Here is a 12380-nt window from a genome sequence, read left to right on the forward strand (position 1 = left end):
TCAGAGGATGTTCATATCAAATATCAGATTTCTTTCTCCGGGAACAAGAACATTCTGAATCAGGCTACACAGCAGCAAAATACCATGGGCAAGATCTGTGTGAAGACAAGCCGCTTTGTAGAGTACTTTCTGTAGAACCGTTCTCCCAAAGGCATTCTCAGCCAAACTACACTGGTATTTTTACAGTGAGCCAGCCCAAATTGCCACCCTGGAAATTATCTTTCTGACAGTGTTGCTGTGTGGCTGTTCCCCTGATTGACTTGGTAGTGAAAGTTGGGAGCCTGACCTGAATACTAACATACTGGTATAATACATCCTCTAGTCAACCTCCTTAGACAGTATCTGGCTACCTTTTTGCCTAAGCAAACCTCCACAAATGAGACAGAGGGGGCGTCCAGCTATTTAAGGCCCCTTGTTCTATGGATACACAGCCCTAGTTTTGACATGCCCTGAGCCTGCTTGCGGGGAGGGCGGGATATAAATATAATAAATAATAATAAAAATAATAATAAATGAGAAGCAGAGGTAGTTTGCCATTCCTGTGCTAGGAAGAGTGCACTTTAACCTGCAGCTACTCTCTTTGCTGAGAAAAAATAATTTGAACATAGAAGAGGTCCGCATAGAAACTAAAGAGAAATACTTATTATTAGTACCCCCCGTTTTAAAAAATAATCAGTACCTTTCTTGTATATAGACCCAGGTAATTAAAATAGCATTAGACCACGTTTCTGTAGTCCCTAGCCATTGCAGAAGATGCACAGGCAAGAAAACTTTCTTCCCAATGATTTCACAACACTCCAATGGGAAGTGAAGGGGCAAGATTCCTTCACTTCTTCTACAGGTGGGGGAAATTTATCTCTGACCAGTGCGTATTAGGTATGATCTAGCTTGGTTATTCTCTAGAATTTGCTTGAATGCTACCAGACAACTTCATACTGTCCCAGGTAGTAGCTAATAAAGCAAGTAAGTAACCATACAGCATTGTTGAGCCATCACTAAACTACTTACATTGTCTTGAAAAAGTTCAGGATGCATCCCTTTCACAAAATGTAATGCAAACATTAGTTGATCAGCCTACAACAACAGAAAGCCAAACAAATTAATAAGGTTATCCTATTGCACAACCTCTTTAGGAATTTATACTCAATGAAATCAAAAGCAATGCTGATTGCAGGATTGTACGTATATAAGGATTTCAAGGACCTGACAAAATACCCTCAGTGCATCTCTTGCTTGGATTTTCCAAAAACTGAATATCTCAGTTTCATGAGATAAACGAAAGTCCCTCATTTGAAGAAATTTCTGCTCCACAGCTCTGCACCTTTATTTTTGGAATTTTGATACCACAAATGTAATGCTTTCTTCTTGGTACTATCAATACAATTGAACTGCAATCTTAAGCAAAGTTATACCCTTCTGTTCCTTTTGACTGTAATGGACTCAGAAAGGCATAACACTGCTTACAATGGCACTGCACACATGCTTAGAAGTGAACTGGTTCTGATGGATGTGCCCCTTATTTAAAACAAAATTAAGAGTCCCAAAGTTACATAGCATATGGACTTCACTGGTGGACTACAATATGAAAATGTATGACAAATTTCTCCTACAGTGTGTGACTCTATATAGCTGGGGGCAAGGGAGAATGAGAATTTTAACTGATAGCACAATTTTATTCCATCACTATAAAATGCCAAACAGAATTGGAAATACAAGGGGGTTCTGCTCTACGTGCCAGGAATTAGATTGGGCGTTAGATGCAGCAGCAAGGTTTTTTTTTTACACCCTATTGAAGCCAGACCCAGTTGAGAAACATACTGGTAAAATGTAGTGGCCAAGGAGCCAGGAAATTCCCACTTTAAATCCCATGTCAGCAACAAATAAATTGGGTGCCAGTACAGCTTAATAGTACTGATCCCCTAGTCATGAATGATTATGAAAGTGGATCAAGGGACCACACGTTTCTTTTCCTAGTTTTTCCTTTCTCGTGCACCAATTGTGCCCACCAGCCCTTACAATGATTCAGCATTATGGCAAGACCAACTTTAAGCATGATTAATGATTACCAGGATTTGTACCTTATCAGGACTTGAAATCATTTCATACCCTTTCAATGAATAATATGTCACGTCTGAAGATTATACTCCTCTAATCTACCCTGTTTGTGGCTTGATGCTCTATAACTGGTGTATTTTAATGTCATGTCATGATTTTTTAAAACAAAATATAAATAATGCAAAGGAGATCTGACTAATTCAATTTTGTAATGCACAAAGGCTTATAACTTTAGCTTGGAAATCTTTTTAATGTGGAATGGCTGAGATGTCTATGCAGCAGGCAGGGTTACATTTCAGCCATATATCAGTTGAAGTGAAAGGGTAATTGAACTAGCTCATTTCTGCACCAAGCAACTACATAAATCCCTAACTATTAATTTATAGTTTTTCAATGAATTTGCTTTCAGAGTTAACCGGCAGCATTTTAAAATCATCTATGGTACCCAGCTGAAACAAAGGGTCAGATGCAGCAGGGCTGGTGATGTAGAGCACCATCATAACAAAAGCAAATGGTAATAATTCATTTTGATATCTCAAAATTATATCTTTAACCTTCCATTCATCTTCTGTTCCTTGGGGGAAAATCTGAAAGTGTATGTGCCTGTGTGTGTAGATGAATCTGCTCAATTGTTAAAATCTTTGACAAAGGATCTGCTCTCAGTGCCCGCCCCTCTCCAAATCTTCTGCAGTGAGAGGGGTTATCTTTTTATGTCATGGCGGCCCATCCATGAAACTCTCTCCCCACTCCTATTTGCCTGGTGTCAACTCTTCTGTATTTTACGTGAAAATATTTCTGTTTTCATTATGTCTTTTGCAATAAATGCCCCCCATGCTTTCTGCCTATTATTTTTGGGTTACGTTTCTAGTTTTTAGAGAAATCAAGTTTTAATGATTTAACAAGAAAAAGGTTGATTTCAATTACTGAGTTACTGAAACATTCTTCTCTCCTGACACAGATGTTAACAATATTAAAAGTCTAGAATACAAATAAGAATATCCTGAAATAAAAAAGTATGAGGCTTAATTTATCTGTAATGAGAATAAGCTGTTACATGTTACACGATAATATACATTTACATAGCATTTAAGAGTGCAATGCACTTCACATACGTTATTCCGTTGTAATCTCAGTAATGTAGTTTATTATTTCCAAGTAGCCACCTAAGAAGGTTGCATTAGTGGTAAAGGTTGAACTAAGGAGGACCTAGTGATTTGTTGCTCAGTCTCTTTACTAATACACTAATACACTAATACTAATGCTAGCCTCCAATCATTCTATCCAGTGAAACACAGAAATATAAGTATTGTTTTATTAATTTAGGCAATTTCAGTTATATTGTTTGCTATATACAAGCCTGAGATTTATGGAAGGGAAATCCATCACCAGGTCTAAACACAGCTTTAGCACGTATTTTGCCTTCATGACATTTGAACACAGATAATCTAAATATTATGTATACTTATTTTAATCCAGGTAGAGATAACCATTTTCCTCTTTTCAAAATTGACTGATTGGTTAGTACACTTGAAAAATATTCAAGGAGCTCAATGGGCTGTTACAAAACAGGTCAATCATTTTTCAGTGCCAGCTCTCTCCCTTTCAGTCTATTGCACCTTGCATACTAATATCATGGCATCCTGCTTTCCCCTTGCTCTCCAAAAGCCTACGTGGTTGTTGCAACCGTGAAGAAGCACAGCAGCAAAATATCAGTATTCCAGCCTACCCTGGGGTCCAAGTGTCATGTTTACCACTAAACAGCTTTTATTTAAGCAAAACCAAGTTATTTCATATCAAGCGAGGCCAGAATCGAAACAGTTATAAATAGCTGCATATTTATTAAGGATTAATGAACACAACAGATACAATATCAGAGGATGAAACATACAGGATGGTAAGGCAGCACTGTACAATTTTATTGTTTCTTAAACAGAAGCATTATCATTCAGCGCTTAATGGGACTGAAATGTTTTATAAACCTAACTCTGGATGAAAGAAATTATTTCTTCAATACCAGCAATGGAGGGGAAGAAAAGGTTCACACGAAACAGAAAGCAACATATTCCCAAGCATAACAAGTAGGCAAGGATGCTCAACTCATTGTTCTTTTCTAATTCTCCCTGAACTGTGTGTGTGCATGATTCCCTCAAGTCATAGCTGACTTATGGTGACCCTTTGCAGGGTTTTCATGGCAAGAGACTAACAGAGGTGGTTTGCCATTGGCTGCCTCTGCAACCCTGGTCTTCGCTGGAGGTCTCCCATCCAATAACTAACCAAGGCTGACACTGCTTCTGAAATCTGATGAGATCAGGCTCACCTGGGCTATCCAGGTCAGGGCTCTCCCTGAACTACAGAACTGTAACATACTCCTTCCTTAGCACTCTTTCATCGCATCACCGTATCTGTGATTAAGCCTGCCATCCCTTTGTTTATCATAACAAAGCCTTTTAAAATAATACTTATATCTTCAATTCAAGAGAGACAGCATCTTGCTCATTCACTGGAATAATTTATCTGTTAACGAAGCACCAATTCATGGCGGTGCTGTGCTCAGACATGTTATATTTGGAACTCTCGTGCTTGAAATATAGGGCTCATTCCATTAGGGAACTAGGGAAACCTTCATAGCAGGTTCTTGGGGGGCCTAATGGAAGGTTTCCTTAAGGCCTGAAAATACATGTACCTCCAAACCAATAATCTGTATTTCTGTTGGCGTTTTCAGTACAGTATAGTGCACAGGTCACAGTGGGTAAAATTATAGGGGACTGATGAACATGTACATATCAAGTGGTTAGCTACAGAGATGGAATCCACTGTTGCCACAATCAACCAGAGGGGAAAAGACATCCAGATTCTTCCACTTAAGGTCCTTCCTTCCATTTAAGGTATATAGAATGGATCCTCTAGTATTTTTAAACTTTAAACTAGCAGTATGGCATCTGTATGCCTCCTCCCCCTGCCCAAGAATAGTCAAATAATAGCCTAGAGAGGAGAAAATTCATATCGTGAAAATACTATGGGAGAAAAGCTCTTCTCTTGCACCATGAGCTGCCATTAAAAGCTTTTAAAATAATGAGGGATCCATTCACACATCTCTCATGGTTGTATCTATTGTGCCTACCCTGTTTTCCTATCTGGCCAGTCAGATCCATGCATTCAAATACTAATGGGGCAACAAAGAAGAAAAAATGGGTTACAACAGCTTTGGGGAGGCAGCTGTGTGTGTGTGTATGTGTGATCTGTTAGTAAGCACAAGAGCTGCTATATATATACTACTATCGCAGAATATGAGAACCCAATACGGCACACAGATTGACTATTTTATGAGCTAACTGCTGTATACTTAAGAAAGAAGTCTTGATTGGAAAGCAACAAGGGAACTCTGAAAAAGTGTTATTTGTTTTGGATAACCTTCCTTTCCTTCTTATTCCAGTCACTGAGGCTGTTGAAGTTAATGTTACCCCAGTGTTGTAATAAGCCCATGATCTTGAGAAGAGCAGAGACTGTTCACGGAACAGGAAACTCATTTGTTCTGCCAAACAAGACAAAAAGCTGCAGTGCAAAGCTCTCATGAGTAAAAGGCAAATACCTGTTACTAACAAATAAGCAAAAACTGCCATTATTGTCTATCCAATGATCCATATATTCTAGTGTGCCCAACTACGACTGCACTGGGAATATAATTTCACATTTTAAGTCAGAAAGAAAAACAAAAACTTACCTTAAATAAGCAACGGCAAACATATTCATACACCATGTGTTTTAACAAGCTGATAAGGGACCTGATTCTTTCTTCAGTATTTCCTAAATCCTGAAAATTATGGATTAGATATAGACACATATTAAATATCTCTTTATAAATGGGGAAAGAGTGATCCAAATTTCTGTGAAGTCTATAGAAGCTTTATATGAATCTGGCTACCTATCTCTATGTTAAATCTCAAAACAATAGTTGTGTCATACAATCAAGAAACATTTCATTAATTCAATCAAGTCACAAAAATAACTTGGAATATAGGCATGCATACTAGGCTGTTTCAGGCATTCATACTGGGCTGGTTTTCTAAACCTGGAGAAAGCAGCTCATCATACCCAATGGCCACTTCATAAAAGTTCACGATCACATATAAAACCTTACTTGTATATTCTATTTATTTCAGAACTCATTAGAATTTAGACCTTGTAAGCACATGCCAATTTCCAGAGCTAGAACTGGATGGGACATCATCATAGGAGGATACCACTGAAGGTACCAGCCTATACAGAGACAAGAGGGAGTTAGTACCTCCTGTGGAGGCCCAAAGCAGCAACTTTAGAGGACATTCCATCCTCAGAATGCGCAGAATTTGGGAATCTACTGCTCACTTTCTGAAACCATCCTCCGTTTCAGGACTTCCCACCATTACCCCTTGACCCCAAGTATAGAAAAAGCAGCAGGCCTGAACAAAAATGCAGAGGATGGAGCAGTATCAAGCAGTATGAAATCTTTCCCATTACCAGTACCCCAAAGAAGAATCCCTGACCAAAATATCTTTAAAATCAGAGAGCAGTATTTTGTGCTACCAAAAACCAAGCCTTTATTTATTTTCACTGTTTAGTAGGATGAGATTGTAAGGCTGGTTTTTTTAAAAAAGCCCTCTGCTGCTACCTGGCAGCTGGAAACATCTATTTCTGATCAACTCTGTGCCATCTGCCTCAAGTTTCATGGATGGACAGTTCTCCTGCTATTTCAGCAACCTTGTCCTAAATGCTATTTGTTGCCCTGCTGGATGGCTCCTCAGCCTTGCCAAATAAAATGAAATCTAAACTTTATCACCCCAACACTTCTAGAAACAGAACTCTCACCTAAATATAAGGAATGAGACTTTTTGTAAAATTAACTTCCGTCTTTCGCTTTATCAAAGTCTCAGAATATCTGAGACAAGTTCAAAGCAGCTTGTGCAGAAATGGGTGGCAAGGGTATGTCATCCTGAATTATTGCACCAGTGTTAGTAAACCCAGGATAGATATGCAGTATAGCAAGCAAAATATTTATTGTTGTAGCCATAGGCCATAACATCCTAACCCCATAGTACGATTCATTTCAGTACAAGTTCATAGCAAAATACAAATAGCTCAATATGCTTGTCTGGCTGAATTCAAGATGGCATCATCCAAGGAGCCCACCTAAGCACAGATGAATGACATTAAGGCCAGCCTACATAACAGAGAGCCCAAGGAGACTTCTTCACAAATTGAAAACAGGTCAGCACATTAATATTGTAGATGTCTGGATCTTTCTTTTATAACCAGAGTGATATTTTAGTTTTCATAAATAGGAAATAAAGCTGAATAGGCACTCTGGAGGACTGCATTTCTCCTTCCCGACTGTGGACCCATTAGAGTGGAGACTGGAAGCTCCCTGATGCCCCTCATTAGAGATTTTTTTGCTGATATTTTGTTAATTCATTTTTGTGAAACATTTGAAATTATATTTTTATTTCTGCTGAGAGTGCTTCTGGCTGAAAAGGGAGTAACAATATATTCTAAGTTAATAAAGTAATACAAATAAGCAACTTCGCCCCTCAAAACTTGTTTCTTAGATTGAAAGAGGGATGATAAAAATGTAACATGTCTGACCTTTGCCCATAATTAAGAGATCAGGAACAGGAACAAAATGCAGGATCATGCATACACTCCAAGCAGCTCTTGTATAAAGTGGAATGAATTCTCCCCAGCTGGCCTGGACCCATGGTTGAGGGCTGCTCCTGAATTAGCATTAACCATGGTGATAACTATTAACCAGGGCTTAGATTTCAAATCCTAGCTAATGGCCATGGTTCAAATTAACCGCCAATGTAAATCTTTACAACAGTCAAGGCAGGTTTAGAGAGGCAGAAAAGTGGCCTGCTACTTTAATCATGGTTAATGGACTAGGAGATTAGGAGGACTAATTCATTATATAAATTATATAAGGGGCCCCCAAATCCTCCGTACACTAAAAGAAATTTGCTGCGGACTTTGAGTTAGTCCTAAATTAGAAATTTAGGAGTGGCCCCTTTTGCTTTTGTTTAAAGAAATAGCTCCTGTGACCACACCTTTGAGCCATTAATGCAAACTATGTTAATGAAAACAAAAATAATGTGCTCAATTTACACACCAGCTAATTACTGATAAGCATGTATTTATACAAATAATATCAATATTTTAACTTGTTTTTCAGAATTTGTGCTACATTTTAGCCTAGGTCCTTCGATAAACAATTTATTTAGGACTTTTGTGAGAGATTTGTGTAGCCCATTTAGGATCTTCCCCTTTCTGAATATGTTGACAGTATAGTATAGGCTATGCTGTCACTGTTAATTTTATGTTGTTACATTCAGAGTTCCCTTATATTTTGTGCTGCTTTTCCTTCCACCCCTTTACACTTTTCATTTATTTAGAGTTTTGTCTCCTTTTTCTCAGGACTTGAGGGAAATAACTATGTAAAAGAAATGCATACATAAAAGACTAAAAATAAACAATATATCCTCTGCTTCAGGATAATAGTACATACCAGTTCACTTTGCAGAGCCCTTTGAAAAAGTCTTAGGAAAGAAGCCAAGCTAAAGCGGTACATATTATTAATTTTGGACAAGTCAGAGATAATAAAGTACATCTTGCTGGCACTTTCAGCCAGAGGGAGATAGGCATCCCTTTCCTGGGAATAAAAAGGACTTGGTATTAGAATGCTACTGCCATCTAGCAGTCACAGAGAAGAAAGCAACTTCAGCTAGAAAAAAAGACACACATTCAGGTTTGGCAGCAGCTGTGCACACAGCACTGAAAATAATGTTCTAGGAACAAACATATTTCATACACCTTTACAACTGCTCAACCATCAATTGGAAAGGGGTTGGAAGCTGGAAATGAATCTGAAATAGGAAAGGGTAGTATTAGGAGAGTGAGGGGGAAAATGTTTGTCCGATTATGACAAATCACTTTAAAAGCTCTCTAGCATCTCAAAAGGCATCTGTGATTTGGCATGCTGGTCACCTGTTTCAAGGCTAAGAATCCAAAAGTTCCCCTGGGTGTAGTTTAAGAACTTAGATATATCTTGAATAATTTTCTCTGGAGTTGGATCCATACTTTTTTATTAATCCAAAATGCAAAAACTTCACCTCAATTGTTTGATATGTAAATTTCTACATTTAATTATTCTTCATGAGAGGAAAATATTTACTGGGAATGTAAGTGGTAACACAGAGGTGATAAAATGACAGTTGGTATCTAATATGCATGTCAGTTTAATGTGGAGGTGACGTGTCTGTCATATGAGGCATTCTGCAAAGCCAGAATAAAGTTATGCATCAAACTGTCTTTCAGATACCCAACGCATATCTAAACCTTCTTGAGAGATCCCTTTACTAGATGATTTACAGTCCCAATCAAATGGAAGGAAAACAAAGAACAGAGGTGGGGGGGTGAGGGAAGAAAAAGAGTAGAGGAGTAGAAAGAAACAGAAATGGAAGTCTAGGAGCTCCAGTGCTCCAAGCACTCCACAAACTAGAGGCATCTTCCTCTGAGTGCATCTCCCCCCTTCCAGCCCCCAGCTGAAAACCTCAGACAGAATATCTGCCTTATCCTTGGATGGGGGCACAACCCAAAGGCTACAATGGAGGAAGAGAAAACAGATATTTTGGAGCTGCATATGGCAATGATCCAATTTAGGTCGCGCTGGTATCAGTGGAAGAACAAAGCAATTGTTAAACTCTTTATCATTGAAATGTATGTGATTAAAAAATTATTCACTTTGGTTGCATCATGCTCAACTAAAGCATACTTCTGGGCTGGATTGTGCACTATGTTTCTTGCAAACCAGCATAAAATAATAAACATCTAATATCACTGGCCATCACTTATGCCTGTCTCAAACAAGAAGTAAAATTATTCAAAGTAAAAGTGTCATACATGGCTCTCTAAAAGAATCTAGTTCAGGGCAAGAATTAAATGGAAGCCGTACTATTAAATTTTGTTTAGCAAATATGCTCCCCCTCCAAAAAAAAAAATAAAGAGCCCAACTTACCTGATCAAGAGAAATCTGAAGTCTATGAAACTCCACAAGTGATTCCTGGATGAGAGCACTACTTGCTTTAGTCTGATTCAGGGATTCAATCAGATCTTTATTTTCAAGTATATTTCCCTGAGAAGTTGCAAGGGTCTGTGGGGTGGGGTGGGGGTGGGGGGCAGAAATAGTTCACTTTTGTTATAACTAGATTATTTCGGAAAAAATGTAAGATGTATATGTAGATTAAGAGTTTACTAAAGTATTCCTTGGAAAACAACAATGGCATCTAAGTCAATAGGAATTCCAAGATTCCAATGGGAATCTTCACAATCACAATAGCTTGATTTATTAGTTTAGTTAAAATATTTGTATATTGGCTTTCCATCAAGGTGTTCAGGGAAGTTTATAACAAGAATCAATAAACAAACACCAATAAACCATAATAAACTAACCATAGTAATAAAAAATACCAACTACCAATGGCAGAGTGTTGGAGCCCACATATGATTGTTGCTGCTGCTGTGCAGTATCCTATCCATCGCTACCTTTATGTTTCTTTTGGATCTTTGCAGGCAGCCCTTCAACAAGGGAAGAAGCCAGGATAAACCTCATGCATGGTTCAGTGCCAACCACCTACTGAGCCTACATCATGGCAACGGCAGTAATGGCCAATTTGCATCTAGCTGTTCTACTGTGGAGCTGTCAACTCTCTAATTCTAGCCTAGTTCCCTCATCACCACCAATTGGTTAATTGCCAATTGCCTCTCCATTGCAGTTGTACATATCATGGTATATAGCCATGGGACAGCTACATCTATGATTCTGCAGTCTGTCAACACAGAGCCTTGCTAAAGCAAGACAACTGTGTCATGGATAGAGATGGGCATGAACAGCAATACGAATAAAAAAAAGCCACAAACAGCCCAATCTGCTGTTCACGAACAAGCTGTTCATGAGGCCTCATTCTAAACGAACAAGTGGTCATTGCAAGCCTCGTTCATTGCTGTTCGTCAAGCCAGACAGTCTGGCACCTGCAATCAATTCCCTTTGCAACTTAGGCAGGGATTATCTGAACTCTGCCCGAACTCCTGCTGTTGCCCTGGAAACCCCAATCTAAGCCCAATTTAGCTTGACAGGCAGGTCTTCATTTCAAGTGTGGAGCTCCAAATCTGTTACAAGGGAGCAAAGAGCAGGAGGGAGGGGGGCTCCCAGCTCTGGTTTAGTTTGCAGACAGTGGAGAGGGAGAAAGTTGTTGTTGGCATTTTGATAGAGAGTGCATTTGGAGCTTGAATTTTCTTTGTGTGTGGTGGGATCTACCCCTTCCAGGGCTGCTGCCAGGATCTGGGCCAAGCTATTATTTATTATTGGTACTTTTCCTGCTGCCTGCACAGGTAAGGTTTCTGGGAGTGGTGCAGTAGGGATCTACCCCTTCAAGTTCCAAGGCTGCTGCCAGGCTCTGGGGCCAAGCTATTATTTATTATTGGTACCTTTCCTGGTGCCTGCTCAGGTCAGGTTTCTGGGAGTGGTGCAGTAGGGAACTTGACTTGGATGATGGCTGGAGGAGAGCCTGCTGGCCCCCACGAATAGCCAATCACGAACATATTCGTGAACAGGGTCTTGTTTGTGAACAGGGCCATGTTCATGGTTGTTCGTGAGTCCCTGTTCGTGGATGGCAATGAACATCATGTTCGGGTTTTTTTTCTGTTTGTGCCCATCTCTAGTCATGGATATGGCTAGAACTATAGGGGAACAACTGCTGGATATAACGAAAAAAGTTCAAGACACCAATGCACACAGAAACAGGGCTAGTCCATCCCAATAATTTGATAGGCCACAAAGAGTCTAGAGACTTAGAATAAAACAACCTTGGAGAGAGGCAAAAAAACAATAGAGTTACAATAGAGTTAGTCATGTGTAGACTAGAAGAGCCATCTAACTCATACTAATACATACAAAGTGCCAAGGCCCAGCTGCAGGGAGTAACTGAGAATGGCAGGAATGTCTAACTTCATAGAGGCTGGCAACATTATCCAAGGACAGTTACATTGGTAGAGGGTCAAAAGATACTCAAATTACGAGAAACTTGTAAACACTAATTCTATATAGACTCTGTTAACACAAAAAGAAGCAAGAATGAACTAGTTATTGTTATATGCTTCAAGAAGATGTTTCAAATATGGATAATCTTGTTTGGTGTATGAAATCAGAAGATAATAGTTAACTAAGAATCTGAGTCTCTGAAGCAGCTATTGTTAAGAAACGGTTCTGAAACCCTATAAATATGACAAGCTAAATTAAT

The 12380-nt window shown here is 39.0% G+C and overlaps 1 protein-coding gene across 1 annotated transcript in view; it reads right to left on the bottom strand.

The window, feature by feature from the left end:
• DYNC2H1 (dynein cytoplasmic 2 heavy chain 1) overlaps positions 1–12380 on the bottom strand; it is a 217617-nt gene that overhangs the window by 105069 nt on the left and 100168 nt on the right. The window contains exons 68-71 of the mRNA XM_054973537.1: positions 10100–10234; positions 8591–8734; positions 5777–5866; positions 1009–1074 (exon numbers count right to left, since the gene is read on the bottom strand). Coding sequence (XP_054829512.1) covers positions 1009–1074; positions 5777–5866; positions 8591–8734; positions 10100–10234 — 435 coding nt within the window. The remainder of the gene's footprint in view (positions 1–1008; positions 1075–5776; positions 5867–8590; positions 8735–10099; positions 10235–12380) is intronic.

This window comes from Eublepharis macularius, chromosome 3, assembly GCF_028583425.1.
Source record: "Eublepharis macularius isolate TG4126 chromosome 3, MPM_Emac_v1.0, whole genome shotgun sequence".
Lineage (NCBI taxonomy): Eukaryota > Metazoa > Chordata > Lepidosauria > Squamata > Eublepharidae > Eublepharis > Eublepharis macularius.